Source organism: Varanus komodoensis, unplaced genomic scaffold, assembly GCF_004798865.1.
Source record: "Varanus komodoensis strain SLA01 unplaced genomic scaffold, ASM479886v1 scaffold14_1, whole genome shotgun sequence".
Taxonomy (NCBI): Eukaryota; Metazoa; Chordata; class Lepidosauria; order Squamata; family Varanidae; genus Varanus; species Varanus komodoensis.
The window spans coordinates 11504514-11523206 of record NW_025335438.1 but is presented as its reverse complement, the minus strand read 5'-3'; the positions used below and the strand labels follow the sequence as shown (position 1 = coordinate 11523206).

Genomic DNA, 18693 nt, shown 5'->3' with positions numbered 1-18693 from the left:
CTTGAAGAGAAATGGCTATGCCCCCACCACTCACTGCAAGTTTCCTTTCAGCTGCTCTCACACTGTTCCCACTCCTTGGAAGGAGCACAACCTGTATTAATCCTAAAGCAGCTTTCATAACAATGATAAAAGCAGCATTTTACAGAGACCAGCTCAAAATGAAAAACCAGTGTTTTACAGAGACCAGCTCAAAATGTAAAACAACATGGATTTGGATTGAGACATGACCTTTGTGGAAGGGTTCCTTTCTCTCTTTGAAGGGCCGAATGATCTAGCACAAACTTCCACTGAGAAATAAGGATAGGAGAGATTTCTGCAGACCTCTCCATCTGGAAGCTCTCCACACCACTTCCCATACTGTTCTAATAGTCCTGCATCCCACACTCCAGATCAGTTTTCCAGCTGGAAGGAGGCGGCAATAGAAATCAAGACACACCCTTCAGCAGGAATATCCTGTGAGCAGAATTCTACTCACAAGATGCCTGTATATTTACTTGGGAAAATCTCTATTTGGCTTACTATTCCAATAGTTCCAGTAACTATATTTGCAGGAAAATTGCACTGTTTGGGGGTGTGTAGCTAAAAGACTAGAAGAAATGCAATGATACAATGTTTAGAAGTGGTGTTGCTTGCTTTTGAACCTAAAAAGCCATTTAAGTTGTGTGTGTTGGGGGGAGGGGGGCAACCATTAGGTAAACTCACTAACAAGGACTAACATTTTCCTCTTAGACATGGATTGGCAGATAAGACCATGTATTGGATGGACAGAAATATTCAACAACAGTTGGACTTCAGTTGCTATTAAGTTCACCACAAGAACTTTGGCACCTCAGTGTTAGGTATGGTTATGCCTCTTTGCTTGCCCCTTCTGCTAAGAGGTGAGCATTATGTTCTAAGAAGTGGTACTACTTTAGCACACTTATACTGTGACACAGAAAGACAAACAGAAACAATAAGAACTCGGTCATTTTCTGGCTAGAGAGCTGCATGGAACTTCATATGAAAGCGGAACTCTTCTGCCTCTTGGAATATTTTACCACACAGTGTACAGGTGCGACCTTTCTCTTTAGTACTGTGTGTGCGCCGTACGTGACTGTCATGGGCAGCATGTGAGGCAAACGCTTTACCACAGTGTTTACATTTAAAGGGTTTCTCTCCTGAATGCTGGCGAATGTGTGTGCGCAGGATGCTGGAAGCGGTGAATGCCTGTGGAGATTGAGGGATGGGGTGGGGAGAACAGTAAAAGAACAGTCAGACTCTAGTGCTTAGAAACAAAAGCCCAGCTTGGATAACCCCACAGGAAAAGAAAGATTAGATACAAGTTAATAAGTAGTCAGCCCACTTCCCTATAGGAGAGATTCTGGATTTTAGTTCATAGAAAGCACTCATGCTTGCACACACAAACACAATTTTAAGACAAAAAGAACTGCTTAATTACAATGTGTTATTAAGCTGTGGAATGAACATCCACAGAAAGCTATCATAGTCATGAAGATTAGACAAATCAGCAAACAAATATGTATTTCCCTGATTCTCATCTAAAGAAGATATAAGAGGACCTTCGATGTTCAGAGCAAGCAAGGTGGGGAACCACATGAGAATCCCAGATTTCAGCCTAGCTGTCATCTTCATGTAAGCTCCTCTGCAAGTCACAAATCTCACAGGCAATCTACTTCAAGGTTGTAGTGAAATTTAAAGAAAAAGCCCTTGGGTCACTGCAATAAGCTCCCCAGAGGAAGTTCCACATATAACCATGACAACTTGATTGTTGGGTCATAAAACTGTCAGTGGATGGGCTCCATCATATTTTGTTATACAACTGCCTGTTCAGGTGGAAGGTATATATGGGGCCAAGCTGTGAAAAACCAGGCCACTCTCTTCCTTCACAACTTTCAAATGTACTATCTGCCACCTGTGTAACTCTACTTCTAAGCCAGACTTCTCTCAGTTCCAAATCTAATACCTCCATATGATACAGACTTATTTTTCAACACATTCCCCTACCCATCTAGCCAGATACCACTTGCTAAAGGAGAACATCAGGGAAAACCTTTGTTTTACCAAACAAGTTTCTCTCCAAAAGTTCAACAACCTTCAGAACTATTCCACATGCAATAGTTCTGTTGGGTTTGCAAGAACAGACACAATGATGTAAGTTTAGCAGACTATGCAGGGATACTCAATTTTTCATGCAGCAATATCAGGTTTACACAAAGCTCAGTCACATCAGAGTACTTTACTTCCAAGTTCGCACACCTAGAGTTACAGCCAATCATATAAATCATATAAGTACGGAGCAGCATGGAAGATCTAGGCAAGAAATCTTTCTTGCAACTGCAGGCACTTTGAATTTGCTCAAAACTCTGTGCGTATGGGTGAACTTGCACATATGCATAGCTGAGAGGTACTTTCTTTGCCATGGGAAGGCAAAGAGCAGCTCAGGTGCAGTTCTGATTGGGAAAGAATGATATACACACTTGCTCCACACTGCTGATTTGAACAGATTCGGAATCATCCACCTCCTCACATACAGCTATAACAAAACAGTCTGAATGCTGGGAGACACTCCATGCATCTTCTGTATCATGTCTAGTATGGACAGGACTCAACAACAAACACAGTGGGTTGTACCCAGCCTTAACCATCCACCACTGGAACAGAAACTATGGGACAAATAATTTCTCACTCTCCCTGCTGCCCCCCACGAAACAATGCTGCTATAGAAGGTTCAGATATACTCAGTGGATCTGGGAGGCTCGCAAGGGCTACAGGGGAAAGAGAACAGAGGAAAGTGCACTTGTGAATTACACTGAACATACCACAACAGCATGGCATCCTAAGTCACTGATTCTTGCCAAGAAAACCTCAAGGAGCACTTCTGTTCTCACCTTGTTGCAGTAGACACACTTGTAAGGCCTTTCCCCAGAGTGCACCCGCATATGCTTATTCAGACTGGATGACTGAGAGAAACTTTTCCCACATACAGAGCACTGAAATGAGAAAAACCAGAATAGCAGTGACATCTGCAGAACATTCAAGAGACACACACACATTGTAGTAAGAGAACGAAAAAAACAACAACAAAGATATCTCTTGTAAGAACACTTTCCACAGGACAAAGGAATATGTACACTTTAACTTATTCAGATTAGACACAGCAAGAAAATGTGAGTTCAGGTGTTCCTAGAATACTTCAACGCCAGCCGCACCTGCTCTGTGTACTTGTGATCTACACATTTTCCCGGACGAGGTTCTGACTGAAGCATGGATACTGGGTGCACAAGGGGGAGCAAAGGCACAACCCACCAGATCACATACACATGGACATCTGCAACAACAAGGCTACAGTTTTACCTGATCTACTGCTTCTTATGCCTTCTAGTTTTGGATCATTTTAAATAATTTACAGTATCAAACTAGAATCTTTGATTTTGATTTTTGAAGAGCAGAATCTTTTTTTAAAAAAAGAACTCTTATTCATAGCTATTTTAGCATTGCTTGTTACTGTCCATCGGCAACATGCTGAAGGACAGTGGTATGTTCAGTGTATTTCGCTGCAACAAGAGATGCGAAGTCTGCACTTCCTGTGTACACCTACCTCCCTTTGTATTTGAAAAGCTGGCAGGAGTGGGACAACAGAATGGAAACAAGCTTTAGCCACCCAGCCTTGATTTAGGATCAGCTGGGCTTGGTGAAAGTAAAGATCCTGCTAGCTGAAAATGGTTCATTCTTCTTTAAGAACTGATAAGTCAAAAGAATAGGCATGGGAAGAACAAGAAAGGTGGAGTGATTGAGTCAGTCTTCCTTGTCAAAAGAACAATCTCTAAGGAAGCAAAAGATGTTATAAGCTGCCTTCAGCTTGTGGAACTGAACAGAGATAGTCAAGTATTCACATCAGCCACAATGCAATCTTAGGCATATCTATTCCAGAGCAAGTCAGATTGAATTCAGTGAGATATACTACCAAGAAAGAGAGGACAACACACAGAGAGAGATAGGATTGCATTAAAATTTACAGAACAATTCTCAACTTTTTCTACAGTATATGTCACCCGCTATTTATAGATAATTGTTTTATATAACAGGATTATATTAAAATAAGGTTTACCCATACATTTCAGGCAAATTTTAATTGTTTCAGGTAATTAAGATGTAAGGAGTCAAAGCCAGGTAAGAAAGATCCCATAGGTAGCAATACTTTGTCAGTTTCCCTGTAGTTTGTACAAGTGATCATAAGTCTAATTCACATACTGTGACCTCAAATTCGGAAGATTAAGCAGACATAGCAAGCAAGCAAAGATCCCTTTGAGCTAGACAGTACAGGTTGTAAAGGAACAATGCAAAGCTAGACATGGCTACCCAGAAGGAAGCCAAAATGAATTCAGCTGAGACTTACTTTAAGACAAGTAGGGAATAGCCTGATGCTGCAATCCTACAAGCACTTGCATGGCAGTAAGTCCCACTTAACAGTGACACTTTCTGAGTGAGCAAGGAATGTTTTCATTTATATGCTATTAAATTAGGTCTTTCTCCTTCCCCTCCCCGAGAAAGAACTTTAAAGTTATTGGAATAAAGTGCTGTTCCTTTAAATATGGCATTCGGGAACTCACTCCTTGCCCGGTCTGAAATGAATTACTGAAGATGCTGACAAAAATTTTAATGCAATGGAATCACTGAATCTAGAAGGGGAGTAGACATAATCTAAGTTTTTAAATTTCAAAATGCTTCATAAATTTTCAACTTTTTCTATGGCAGCACGATGTGGACTTTGCTAAACGACAGTCTCTTATTTTATAATTATTCCTATTATTATTTCCAGAACCCTAGTTCATTTGGGTGTCCAGGGAAGATCCTCCTTAAGATCACTGCCTAAGAAGTGCACTTAAGCAGGATGACTGAACATTGCTGTAAGAGATCAGCATCCAATTAAGCGAGGCACGCGGGAGAGCGCGGTGGGAGGAGACAGAAGCAGGCACAGATCACTGACCTTCTCTAACGAGGAGGAAAGAACTGCCTTCTCCTAAAGGAGCACGCGAAGGCGCAGGACATGCCCTGGAGGAAAGACCCAGAAGCGCCAGCGCTCCGATGCGCACGTTTGTACTCACTCATCGCGTCCTCCTTCCCATCTGATCAGCAGTATTTCCCTCGGGGAAAAGTAGTTCCTGTGCCTGGAGTCGAGCAGCGGCTCGCTTTCTCTGCTCCTGCTGGAGGCCTCCTCGCAGCCCAAGCCGGCGAGAGAAGGGCGCGCACGCCAGTCCCCGCGGGGCGAGGAACCATCCGCGGAGGGAGCCCTCCTCTCTCCTGGACAAGGCGCCGCGCTCCGGCCCAGGCAGCACGTACGCCAGTCCCCACGACCCCCGCGCAGTCGGTCAGCTCAGCAAACGCCGCTAGAGCCACCCCCACCTCCGGCTGCACACGACGCGTCCTCGGCCTTTTCCACGCCGGGACACGTGCAGCACGAGAGGCGGCGGGGGGGGGGCAATCCTTGAGACACGGTCCTACCTACTCTCTAGGAAGTCCCGCCAGGCATTTCGATAGCGGCTGTCCCTCCGCAGAGCCGGGGCCATACAGAGCAACGCTTACTCAGAAGTAAACCCTTGCGTTCCATGGGGCTTACTTCCATGTGAAGCCGCGCACGGCCAGCGTTCCTGGCCCCTGGGGTGAACGGGGGCTGAAAGGGAGGGCTCCGGGCTAAGGAAGCCCGTGGTTTTTGAATGCTCATTTTCAGAAAACCTGCTTTAACATCACAGAATTCAGCAGAAGCACGACAGAGGAAAACAGATCCACGGACACTCACTGTGCCTCTCTTCCCCACTCCTTTGTTCAAGGCTAGCTGCACCCATCCTTGCAGAGATATATATAGGCCATCCGCTTTACTAAAGGAACTCTGCTTGCCCAGAAGTCCTCTCCCGGGTCCCTTCCAAGGGGTTGCTACCATTACGGGGGAGAGGAGTAGCACTCTTTATATGCTTTATAGCACTCTCCTCCTTAGTCAAGTTGCAAGGCAGGGTAGGTTTTCCCATCTACAGACGAGAAAGCCATCATTTATCGGCGGTAAGAGCATTCCTGATGCCTGGAAACATCCATGGCCAGACTTACCTTGTGAGGCCTGTGTTTCTCGTGAACGTGAAGAACGTGGATCCTCAGTCGGTCTCGTTTTTCAAAAGAGCGGTTGCAGAGATGGCAGGGGAATTTCCGATCACCTTGGTCCACACACCGTGTGTATTTCAGGTGCTTGTCCCGGTAATATTTGTAGGCAAACACCTTTCCACAGCGCTCACATTTGTAACCTTCCACAGATTCTGCAGGAGTGAGAGGAAAGCCAGCATCACATTGAATTTCCTTAAGATTACTTCCTGGGAAGAGGTAGCCAAAGGCAAACAGCCCTTCATTCACTGTGTTGCTTTCAGTAGAAAGGATAATACAATCCAGATTTTAGAACAGCATCTTCATGATATTTAAACTGAAAGTCAAGTATTTTTTGTTCACATCTGTCTCTTCCTGGATGTGCTGTATCACTCATTCTGGCCTTCTACCATTCATATTATATGTATTTATTTAATTATGTATATTATGATTTTATCTTGTTTTATTTCATCATGTTAAATTTTGATGGTTTTATCCAAAATGGGTAGCTTTCAAACAAATTGAACAAATAAAATAATTTCATTCACAAGTATTCCCTTAATTCTAGATCTTGAAAAAAATTTTATAGTCAAAATCCAAGCTGCTTTTCACATTATTAATATCTACACAAATGTGAGAGTTGGGATGGAAAATGAGTTAAGCAAATCATGTTTAGGCAGAAAAAAGGACATACAATTTTCAGGATTCCCCAGCCTTTTCTCTGTCTAAACATATGTAGGATGCACCCTGAAGCCACAAATTAGCAGAAAATGCAGGCCATGAAAAACAGAGCTTCTGAATAACTTCTGAGCAACATTGTACTGGTAATATCTGAACTTTCTGCACACTTCTCACCTGCCACTCTTATATGATTTTTGTGAATAAGAATACATTGTACTTTCTAAAGTCTACTTAAAGTGTTAAGTATTCTGAGAGCAATTGCATATTTAGAAGAATCCTCTGGGACAGATCAGACAGGAAGCCCAATAAAAATAACTTTTAAGACAAATCCCTTACCACCACCATAGGCCACCTAAAGAAAGTCCATGGAACATTTGCTCATTAAAAGTATGTCCCTTGTTTCACATAAAGTAGACACAATCATGCAATAAAATTAGAAGACAAGACTAAATCAACTGCCACCACATAAAGCACCTAGTAAGAGGCAAGAGGCAGCAGCATGGTCAGCAAGTAGTAATAAAAAAGGTACCTGCAATGGACGCTGCCCTGGGGGAGTGTTGTATGGACCTTGAGTCAGACATGCAGAGAGGAGAGAGCCTTTGGGCAAGACCATTCACATTTTTCACACCTTTAACAATAAAGCACCCCCAAGCAAGTTCTATGGTGGTTACCCAGAAGTAAAGGGACACAGGATTAAGGTGCTACCTGCAAGAGCCACAGCAACTTTGCAGGCACTGACACACCAGGTGGTCCTTGTTGTGTTTTAAAAAATTTAAAGGCCTGCAGCCATGTTAATTAGGACAGAGAAAAGACTGGGTGGAGCTTTGCCAGCTGTTACTGAATTAAAGCTGCCAGGCCACTGGTTTTAAGATACCAGTTTGTTTGTTTTTGCATGAGAGATTCAGGAGATTTGGAGATAAATTAAATTTGAGACCCATGCTGTTGTGACTGGGAGAGAGTGCAGCCTCACAATCCTAAACTCCAAAGCAACCCCAGCGAGCTGGGGATGGGTGATTTCTGCTCCTGTGCTGCCACTTGCAGACCAGACCAAGGTGACATCTCCTCCCCCACCAGCACTGGGCAGGGGCAGACAGCTGCAAACTGACCTTCGCTGCTCTGTTGCACTCGCCTCCCATCCGCTGTTCCTTTCAGGCTGATGGGAATACCCAGGAACTGCAAGTAGCAATCGCCATACCAGACCAGCATCTCTTGACCAGGCACAATTTCTTTGCAGCTCTCATAGTAGATCTGGCCCTGACACTGAAGGGCTGTCAAGTTCTGCTCCTCAGGAAAGCGAGCGCAGTTCACCAAGGACATCCAGTTGCCAGAGGAGCCCTTGCCATCGATGAAATGACTCAAGTGGCCATCCTCAAAAATCTGCAAGGGACACATGAAAGATGCACCTGCTTGATTCTCACCCTCCCCAGTCAGCATGGGAAATCGCATGCACACTTGGTTTGGAGTGAGGCTTCTTTCCAAATAAAGCAGTCTAGGATCGTGCTATTAGCTTGGCGGTCTGTTTTGTCATGCTCTAGGAAGAAAACTGTCTGGGATGAAGCTTGTTCCTCCAACATTTAAGGCCTACACAATTCTGCACAACCTGGTGGTTTAGTTTTCCCCAGGGGTCAGAGGGAAGGAAAGCTGTCCAATGGGATTTTCTCTTCATATGAGAAAAGCTGGGAAGGCATGAGACCTCATTACAGGCAGAGGTCAGAATGCTCCCAAGAGAAAGATTTGTCATCAAGACTTGATGCAGATCCCCCCCAGGAGTACCCCTCTCCCCAGATCACTTGAGATGGCTTCGGGTGCAATCCTATGCACATTCAGACAGAAAAAAGTACTACGGCTTTCTGTCTAGGTGAGAAAAAAGTGAGAACAGTGCTCAGTTTCTCCAAAGGCTGACATCTTGGGTACCTTTACTTGGGAGTAAGGCCCCTTGCAAAGCAGCAGAACTGACTTCCAAGTAAGCTCAGGGAACAGCAGGGTATCAGAGGGGTCATGTTTAATGTTATTCCTGCTTAGAGCTTAGTGTTAAGCAGGTGCATTGAAATGGATGGGACTGAAGTAGGCAGGACACAAGCGCCCCATTTTCTCCACTCCAGTACACAGCCGGGGTTTCCCTGCTGCCTGCCATCCCACAAGACCTGCCCTTCTGGTCTAGAGGACGGAAGCACCAGCAGTGGAGATTCCTAACGGCCTTAAGGCAGGAGCAGTGAACTTCAGTACCTCCCACATCAGGGAATTGTCATCGTAAGTCTTGATTTCACTGGTGTTGACAACTTTGCCCTGAAAAGGGCCAAAACGGACCCCCTTTGGGATGGTCTCGGTGCTGAAGACTCCCAGCTGTGGACCATCCACATGTATGGTCTGCAACACTGTCAGCCCTGCGAAGGGGAAGCAATCAATTGGAGAAAGAGCATTCCTTCAGTCTGGGAAGGATGTTGGAGAGGATCAGCCAATTTCCCTGCCCCAAGAACAAAAATGCCTCTACCTTCAGGGAGTTGTAGAGATGGTCTGTCCAACAGCGGGGGCTGAGCATCAACAGCTCCTAAAGGGAAACAATAGGGCCATCCTATACATGTGTACTTGGAGGCAAGTCCCACTGAGTTAAGTGGGGCTTTTTCCTAGAGAGATGGAGATAGGGTTACAGCAAGAGCAGCGAGAAAAGGGAGTGCATATAAGCAACACAGGACAATCCATGCGAAATAAACCCACTACTGTGCCCATCTTCTGTGTTCACAACTGCTTGCGCAAGGTTTGAAACAGTTCCTATAGTCTGCACATGATCTTGCCTGTCCACAGTTCAAACACCACGAACTATGAGCAGGAAAGGAATGGTGGGAGTGAATTAAAGCATGTTTCCTGCATCTGGCAAATGGGTTGGCCACTTGTGCTGCATCACCAGGTCTTTCTGCAAGGGGCACCATTCTGAATTGTGTATAAGGGGGCAGAGAATAAAGGTCATCGAGAGGGCAATGCATGTGGATAGACCCACTCAACATGTTTCATTTTACTTAAAATGTTCTTAATCAATTAGTTGAAATTGAACATCAATAAGGCTTAAAAATACACCTTCTCAAAACACACTTTAAGACTTAATGTGCAACCCAATGCAAGTTTAGACAGACGACAGGCCTACAACTCTCAACTTGCAGCAAACATTCATGGGGCAGTACCTTTACTTAAGTAGTAATGACAAATTAATGGCCCAAAGCAGCTACCAGCTTGGAGAGAGGTAGGCAAATTGGTTCCATAGTGCAACCAATAGGCACTATTCCCTTACGCTTGAATAGCTGCACACAGGTCTACCCAGGCTTTTAAAATTCACATTTTTAATTTACCTATACTTGATATATTGATTCCTTCCACCAATTGATAGATTGAACTACACAAGTTCTTCCTTTTCGACCACTTTTCTCCCCCCACGCCCCACTTTTCATCATTCACGCTGGATAAGAGTTCTGTGCTGCTCTAAGGCTTACTATATTTCTCCAGGATTTGGTCCCGCTATCATGAAATCGTTGTGGGTTTTGGTTTTCTAAGTTTATCACCTGCTTTGGTTAGATTGCTGCGTTAATGCTGGGAGGCCCGGGACGGGAGGAGGGTGGCGTCCATTCGGTCCCCAGTAGAACAACGCAGGTAACCCCAGAATCACTGACGGTGTCAGCGCAAGGGACCCGCTCGGCATTTCCGCGAAGAGACGGGCGATCACAGCCTCACCCGCGACCCGCCTCGCAACCATTCGCCGTCACGGACTTCCAGACCGTCCAGGAGGGGCGGCTGCGAATGTGAAGCCCGCCGCGTCCCGCGGGGTGAGCCCGGGCAAACGCGCGCAGCGGCGCAGCGGAGTTCGCGAGAAGGCGCACGGGGACTCCGGGAGCCACGCCACCGTCTCGCAGCCGCCTTCTGCAGAAGAGGCCCCTGACTCGGGGGGCAAGCTAACGCTCCCAAAGGCCAGGTGCGCGGGGCGGGAAGACCAACGCGCTCAGGCGCCCCCCCCCCCCCCGCCTCGCCGGCTCCCCTCCTTACCGGGGCTGCGCGGGGAGCGCCCAGCTCCCGCAAGGACGCGCTGCTGCCTCCCACCGGGGACCGCCCCGTACAGGACGGCGTGGAGCTCTTGGGCTGTGAAGCGATAGGCGGGCGGGCGCTGCTCGGCGTCGGCAGTTCCGTCGGGGCTCCCTTTCCTGGGCGAGGCCCGCTCGGGCAGCTGCCGCCGCGGCGAGTCCCGCTTCGCTGCGAAGGGCGCGGCGAGGAGCGGCGTGGGGCGGGGCAGGGGCGGCGGCGCCTCACCAAAGGCAACGGGCAGTCGTGGGAAAGGGAAAGGCGCCAGCGGAGCGGACCCGGGGCTGAGCCTGCCTGCCGCCGCCGCCGTCGGGGCCGGGAAGGCTCCTGCCGCGGGAAAGGCCTCTAGGAAGTACCGCGGGGGCGGCATCGGCCTGGGAAAAGGAGCGCCCCCCGCCGAGCCGCTCCTGAGCAGCAGCAGCAGAGACTCGCTGCCGCGCGGGTCCTTGGAAAGGGTGCCCGCTGCCAGCGAAGAGGCCATCGCCGTCCAAGCTCCAAGGCCCTAGGAGAAAGCAGCACAGATAAGCGGCTCGCGCGCCTCCCTCCGCGCCGCAGCGGCCGCGCAGCCCCCGAGCCCGGGGTCCGGCTGCAGAGACGCCCGCCCCTGCCCGGGCCCCCGCGGCCGAGCGCTTCTTCCGGCGGTCCGACCGGCTCCCAGGGGAGCCGCAGAGGCTGCGCTCCCGTCCGCGCGCTGCGCTTATATACCGGAGGCGATCCCGGGCCCAAGTGGTTCTGCGAACTTTCTGTAGCCCGCGGCCATCGTGGCCCTGCTTTCGCATGAGCTTTCGGTAGCCCGCTCCCCCAGGCGAGCGCGGGCTGCGGGAAAGGGCCACTGGCAGGTTCCGCCGCGGCCTTGCTCGAACCGAGGGCGCCAGCTGCAATCTGCCAAGGGAAAGCCGCACTCTGGGCCACTTACCTGGGAGCAAGTCCCACCGAACTCGAGGCGAGGCGACTGGCTTCGGAGAAGGCTGTGTGCGGTTCCCAGTGTCAGCACGCGGTCCTGGCCGCACTCGCCTGCGAGTAAGCGCCAGAGGGAGCGGGCAGAGCTGCCTTTGCTTTATTTAGGCTGTACATTTCTTTTCGTTCGTTTATGTGAATCGTTCTTCCTGGGACCTGTTTTAAGATTGCAGTGTTAAGACGCAATCTTGCAGGTGTCTTCTTAAAAGTCAGTCACACTGACCTTAACAGGCCTGAATCTCAATTAAGTGGATACAGGATTGTAGCCTCAGTTCCTCTTCGGTGTCCCCCGCCCCCCCGTCCTTGTCGCGAGTACTTTCTCATGCTCCTCCGCACCCTTCCCTGTTGCCAACAGAATCTGGAGCAGGCAGTTTTCTTTACACAAACAAGGGCCCGCTTAAGGACTACCAGAGGCTAAGAGTGCAATCCTATGCATCTTTACACAGACCCACCACCACACAACTCTGCTTTTTTGTCTAGACCTACATGCGACTGCAGCTTAAGCGTGCAGTAAGTAAACCCGGAGCACACACTGGGACTTACTTCTGAGTCGAGATGCACGGGGTTGCCTACACTTCCTGGGTCAAAAGCCCCACTGCGCTATATGTAAGCAGGCTGAGGTTGTAAGTGTGCAATCCCATGCACACCGATTTAGGACCACGTTCCATTGAACTCGGTTGGATTTACTTCTGAGTAAACGTGTAGGGGATGGCTTGAGAGAGCCGTGAAGCACACATGAACCTGCCGTCGCACAACTTCATTAACTACCCACAAGCAAGCCACGCTGTGCTCCTCTGAACCTCCTTTCCAGCGGGGGTAGAGAGCGCTGCAGCCTTATGTCTTAAAGGCCGCCTGCTCCCGCTCTTAAGCGGGCTGCAGACCCTCAACCTGGTGCCCTTCGGATGTCCTGGACATCGCTCCCAGCGGGCTGCCATTGGCCAAGCTGGCCAGAGCGAATGGGAGTCGAAGTCTGACATCCGGAGGGAACCTCTGCAAGCTCTAAAGCGCTTCGGATGAGACGGCCTCGAGGTTTGCTTCGCTCGGAAGGATTTTCTGCGGTAAAGCAAAAGACGGAAGAAGAGGCGGAATTACAGGAGAAGATTACATGAGGCAGGACGATGGCACGAGAAAAGCCGTGTGTGGAAGCCCCCAGAGCAGCTGCACCAGGCCTTCGAACTGCGTCCCGGGAGAGGACGCCTCCTCCCGAGAGCTCGCACCCGTGCTAGACGGCATCTTGGCGGCAGCCTCGGCGAAGCTTGCCAGGTGCCGGCCAGAAGCCTGCCTCATGCGCCCGGCCATCCTCTGTCCCGTCTCACCCTCCGAGGCAGGCAAGCCAAAGGAAGGCCCGTGAGCTTCCCGCTGCCCCGCTTTGCTTGACAAAAACCGGCCCCGACCTTTCGCGGGCAGGATACCTGCGCGGGCCGCGGAGCAGTGGGAGAGGGAGCATCTGGTGCCCAGAGGTCCGCGGTGCCTCGCACTCACTGCGGGATGGACAGACTCTTCCCCGGCCCGTCCAGGAGCCCAAGCCCGCAATAGCGCGGTGGACCCTTCCGTCGCACTAGCAGGGGCGGCATCTGCGGCTCAGATTTGGGAAGGCGAGCATCTCCTTCGCCGGCGTTCGGGTCTTTCCCTTCCTCCTAGTCAGCGCCAGGCTCTGCCCGGCTGAAAGCGCCTGAGGGAGGCCGGATCGCCGGGGAAGTTTGGCCACGGCTGCCGCAGCTACTCACTTGGGCAGAGCGACTCAACCTGCCGCCGTCGCTTTGCCCGCTCCGCGGAAGATCGCGAAGAGTCTTCTTGGCTGTCGCGATCTGCTGGAAGTAATTAGAAGTAGCCACGTGTCTTGTGGGCAGATGGTGCTCAACGAGACGCCGTGGGAGGACCGCGGGCGGGGTGCGTGGGGGGGTCAAGCGCGCCACTTATCCCCCGCCACGCGCGCGCCTCGGCGGCAGCAACTATTGGTCCAAAAGTGGCTTTCATGAAGGAAGGCGGGGGCGCATTTGCTTCCTGGCTGATCAGGAGTGACTACCTACCTCTTCGTCTCCCGAGGGATGGGCGTGCCAGTCTGTTGCGGGAAAACCAAACGGGGCAGCAGAGCAACTCCGGCATAAGCTTTGATGGATGCAGCTCACTTCAGTGGGCAGAAGCCACCAAAGCTTATGCCAGAAAAAACCAGTCGGTTTTAAGGTGCCTCAAGAAGCGAAGGACGCACAACCAGGAGCCCCTTAGCAGCCACACCAGGCGCTCGGTCAGCCGGGAGCCTTCCTTCCTAACCGGCGAGCGCAAGTCGAAAGCGGCGCGACGCTCCTTTGAGACACCCCTTCACAGGGAGCAAGCGTCAACCGTGTCTGTCCCCCAGTCCTGTGGCTGCCGCCGTCCGCGCATCTTCCTGGAGGAAGCCCCGTGCGTTGAACCCAATGGGCTCTCCTACCCAGAGATCGTTACGCACAGCGCTGCGCTGGACGAGGCGTTTTCCGGACCGAGCGGGACCTGCGGAGAAGCTCCCAAGGAACGGCGGCGGCAGGGGAGCGAAACCTCCGTCCGCCAGAGAAGGCAAGGGAGAGCCGTTGGAGCGAGGAGTGAACAGAAGCACCGCGCGTTTGGCAGCCAAAGCAGGGGAGCAAAGCGATAAACATACAGGCAACCCGTAGAAGAAACACCCCCGCCCGAATAGCGCCCCTCTGAGCGCTTGCACTGCCGTCCCCCTCTGCCTCGGCCCGTAGCCGAAAGGGCTTTCCGGAGGCGGCCGAGGTCGCCTTGCGGGAGCGCCCGCGGCTCCCGGCTGCGCGGCTCCCTCCCTGGCACCGCGGGCGCGGAGCTGAGCGGCGTTCGACGTGCCCCCGCCTGGCTGCGCGCCCGCCCCGAAGGCTGTGCCCGCGATCGCTCCCTCCACGTGAACGTGCTCCCCCGAGGAAGGCGCTCCTTCCCGACGGCACTCGAGCAAACATTGCGCAAGGGTATTTTCTTTCAATCCTTGCCGTATTAGTTCTCCTCGTCATCTCTCATGTTTCCCTTAAATCACTGTTCATTCTCACTTCTGCATTTTTGAAAAAAAAATCTTCCATAGTTTGGATAGGTGTTTATTTTTATGGGAGCGATCGTTTCTGGACGGGCAACAGTCTTCAGTGTACCTCACCTGAATGAACGAAGAGCAAATGATAAATCGGTTTATTCAGAAGAGATCTCCGTGGCCGGTTCCCGAAGGCCTAAGAATTAGGTGCATTTTCCCGCATTTGAAGACCCTGCGAGAATTCTTCGATGTCAATTATGTCTGGGAGATGCCTCGTCAATTTCATTTACACTCATTTCTAGTCTCAGATGAAAGTGACAAAGAGGAGACTGTGTTAGTTTTAACCAAAATGCCGATTTCTCCTAACGTTCTCACGCCTCCAGTGAATCTGACAAGGTGAGGAAACCCTTGTTAATGTCTGTGACCTCGGTTATAACCGCCTCTTTGAAGGAAAAGGAAAAAGAAAAGGAAGGAGAGCCAAGAGACGAGGCTCTTTCTCGATTGTATCATTTTCACCAAAGGTTGGAACATGCAAGAAAATGCCTCTTCTTTGGTGCACACAGTCATGGGGAATAGAGGAAGAAGGCCAAAGGCAAGGCTGGGCTGGGCAGAAGGTGGATGGGAACCTCCTGAGAGACCAGGCAGGATTTCTGACTCCCACTTGATTAACAAAAGCTGTGGCAGAATGACTCTGAATTATGCTGCTGAAGTGAAGAAACCTGGTTGAGGGGCCGGATCAGGAACTGATTTTTGCGTGGAAGGCTCTTTAGCTGTGCTTAGTGTGGATACTCAGACAAAGCTCAGAATGCCAGAATTCTAAACAAAATTCTGTGCTTTTTAAGCCAGGTTCTGGTTGGTGGATCCGGACTTTTAGTACAAAAATGAAGTAGATCCGACGGACTTGAAGTGTACCCCATCTTGTCTAAGGAAGCCACACCTGTTTATAAGAGGGCTACAGGAAGAAAGGGCTGCGTGTGTGTTGGGGGAGGGCAGGTTCGGCAAATTACATAACTCTACGGGGCAGGGGTAAAGAGATGCGAGCGGGGAGAGCAGACAGAACAGACAGTGGGGCGGGGGCGCAGAAAGGTTACCATTCAGTGTTAGACCCACCCACCCACCTGTATTGCTATCAATCGATGTACAAACCTGATAAAGACCCTTTAAAAGCGACATTAGTTTCACACGTGCACATCAAATGCGGCAGAATGTTCCAAAGATCCTGAGGGGACACGCGAGAAATAAAGATTGTTACAAACGGCGGCTACTATCAAAGGCAAAGACGATTTCTTTCACCCTTACCATCTCACAGCCGAGTTTTCGGGCGATTTTGTTGGAATTCGTTCTTTTATAGTGTAATATTAGAAGTAATCCCGTTGAGTTCAATGAGGTTTACTTCCGAGAAAGATCACAGAATTGTAACCTATAAAGTGAGGAAAGATACCGTGTTATGCCAAGCCGATATTCCAAGGATCTCTCCTCCTGTTAGTCCAATTTACACTTTGATCAGACTGCTTTGTCTTTAGAAAGATAATTAAATGTACTAAGGTGGAAATATATCACAAATCTCTCTGTGTGTGGGAGAGAGAAAGCGTGGCAAGCACAGCACTGGAATGTGCATTGTGCTACCATCCCTAGCTGATCTGAACAATTTCCTTGGACAAAGGTCCCATGACACTTGTTTTAATATTCAGGATACATTGTGTATTTTAAAACACACGCTCAGTTCAGAACTTGCCCAGCGAGATAAGGGATTCCCCAAGAGCAAATTTCCCTCTTGTTGCTCATGTGTCCTGCGAGCTTGCTAATAAAATGATACATCGACGAAAGGAATGCGGGTCGTGGGGTGCAGCAAAAACCTGCCTTCTTCTAAGACCATGGCGATTTTGAAGGTAGCCTAAGCGTGCTGCATGTAATTGAGTCTTCATTATGCAGCGTAACCTAGCAGGCGCTGAACGGAGGCAGAGGAGACAGGTTCACGTTTCCCCTCTGCCAAAAAACTCACTGAGGGTATGATCCTATGTAGGATTAGACAGGGGAAAATGCACAGAATTGCACCAGGCTTTGCACTTTTTCTCAGCTTAACCATCCTCACAGGATTGCTGTGAGGATAAAATGGAGAGGGCAATAATATAAATGTGAAGAGCAAGCAAAATGTACAAGTGAATGCAAAATATTTGGTGGGACTGGTGGAGCTGGATAAGAGCACAGTTTCTCTGTTCAGGGATTGTCTAAGAATATTTTGAGGAAACTGTTGTAGGACAAGCAATGAAAAACAAACAAACATGAAAGGGAGTAAGTCCAATCGAGTAGATGCTTATAGGGTTGCACTGGTAATCTTACTCTGGTCTCCATACCAATCTAATTTACTTAGCAGTGTATTCCCCGGCTGAGTATATAGATGTGCTTAGGATGCCCAATTCTTAAGAACTACATTAATTTTTATTGTTTTACTTTAAAAAAATGTTTTAAGGTTTTATTGCTTTAAATAGTTGTTTACCATTTTGATGGCTTTTTATCACATAAGGCGGCACATAAATGCTAGTATACAAGCAAAGCAATTCATGTTGGGCATTAAGCAATAAAAAGTAAGGGGCACCTTTGGCTTTCCTGACCTGAAAAGAACATTCAGTATTTCCAGATACAGCCAGGATAAATTCCTGGCGGGCTGGATGCTGAAAAGGTGCCCCCTTGGAAGCTGTAATTCCTTGTCCTAAGAGACCTTCCAGAGTCCTTTCTGACACCTTTCTCTGAAATGCTGGAGGGAAATAAAGATGTGGCTACGGAGAGAGGAAACAGAGTTGCGCTCCAGAGGAAGCCGAACAGAACACAAAGGTCGTAGGAGGCATCAATACTACCGCAATATATTTATATATTTATTAATTATTTATAAAATTTGTATGCCGTCCAATTACTTATGTCCCTGGATGGCTTACAGCATAAATAAATTGACAACCCACTCTGGCTGCAAGTTAATAAAATACAATAATAAAATTCAATATTAAAACATATTAAAATATTGATTAAATAAAAAGGTCTTAACCTGGCACCGCAAAACATATAATGATGGTACCAGGTGGACTTTCTCTGGGGAGCACAGTCCACAGACCGGGCACCACTGCAGAGAAAGCCCTCCTCTGGGTACTCTGTCTCCTAACATCTTTCACAGAGGGTTCCCAGAGGAGGGCTTCTGTCGCCGATCTCAGGGAGCAGGAGGGCAAATTGGGAAAAAGGCATTCCTTTATGTATCCTGGTCCCAAGCCATTTAGGGCTTTATTAGTAATAACTAGCACCTTGAATTGAGCCCGGACTTCGATGGGAAGCCAATGGAGCTGATAGAGGACTGGGGTTATATGAGAATAATGCCCAGTCCCCGACAGCATCCTGGCAGCTCTATTTTGAACCATCTGAAGTTTCCAGACTGTCTTCAAGGGCAGCCCCACCTAGAGCGCATTACAGAAATATACCTGTGAAATTTGGAGGCTCTCCACAAAATTGGGTTGTGAGGACAGGATCCAACCTTGTCTAATTTATTAAAATCTATATATTGCCCTATCTTCTTAAAAAGGATCCCAGGCCCTGAATGGACACCAAGCATTAAGTAGCAATCTGTTTTTTGCTCTGTGAACTGGGCAAAGTGGTTGAAACAGTATATCTTTGGGATGGTTTGATAGATACACAGAATGAAGCTTTCTTTTTAAAAAGCTGCAGGGATCGCCAGATGAAAGTCGGGGTGGGGGATTTTCTCCTACTGCAAAATTGTAGAAATGCTCTGGAGGCATTTATGCCTAGATGTAAGAATTGTTTGTGGGTTGTTCTTCCATTTTTTCCATTTAGCTGGTAAAAAAAGAAAAGCCATCAAG

At 48.8% G+C, this 18693-nt stretch overlaps 1 protein-coding gene across 1 annotated transcript; it reads right to left on the bottom strand.

Moving 5' to 3' along the window:
- Positions 1 to 975: 975 nt before the first annotated feature.
- On the bottom strand, positions 976 to 11350 carry PRDM14 (PR/SET domain 14). The gene is made up of 7 exons (XM_044424340.1): positions 10837 to 11350; positions 9299 to 9355; positions 9034 to 9191; positions 7914 to 8184; positions 6100 to 6302; positions 2889 to 2990; positions 976 to 1206 (listed from the first exon to the last, which is right to left on the bottom strand). The coding sequence occupies exons 1-7, from the start codon at positions 11348 to 11350 to the stop codon at positions 976 to 978; spliced, it is 1536 nt and encodes a 511-aa protein (XP_044280275.1).
- Positions 11351 to 18693: the final 7343 nt, after the last annotated feature.

What these genes read in the sequence shown, in the direction of transcription:
- PRDM14 (XM_044424340.1), bottom strand. Translation starts at nt 11,350, where the DNA reads ATGGCCTCTTCGCTGGCAGCGGGCACCCTTTCCAAGGACCCGCGCGGC. An exon ending in AGAAACACAGGCCTCACAAG is followed by an intron (nt 2,991 to 6,099) that starts GTAAGTCTGGCC and finishes TTCTCATTTCAG; the next exon opens with TGCTCTGTATGTGGGAAAAG. An exon ending in AGTGTGTCTACTGCAACAAG is followed by an intron (nt 1,207 to 2,888) that starts GTGAGAACAGAA and finishes CAATCTCCACAG; the next exon opens with GCATTCACCGCTTCCAGCAT.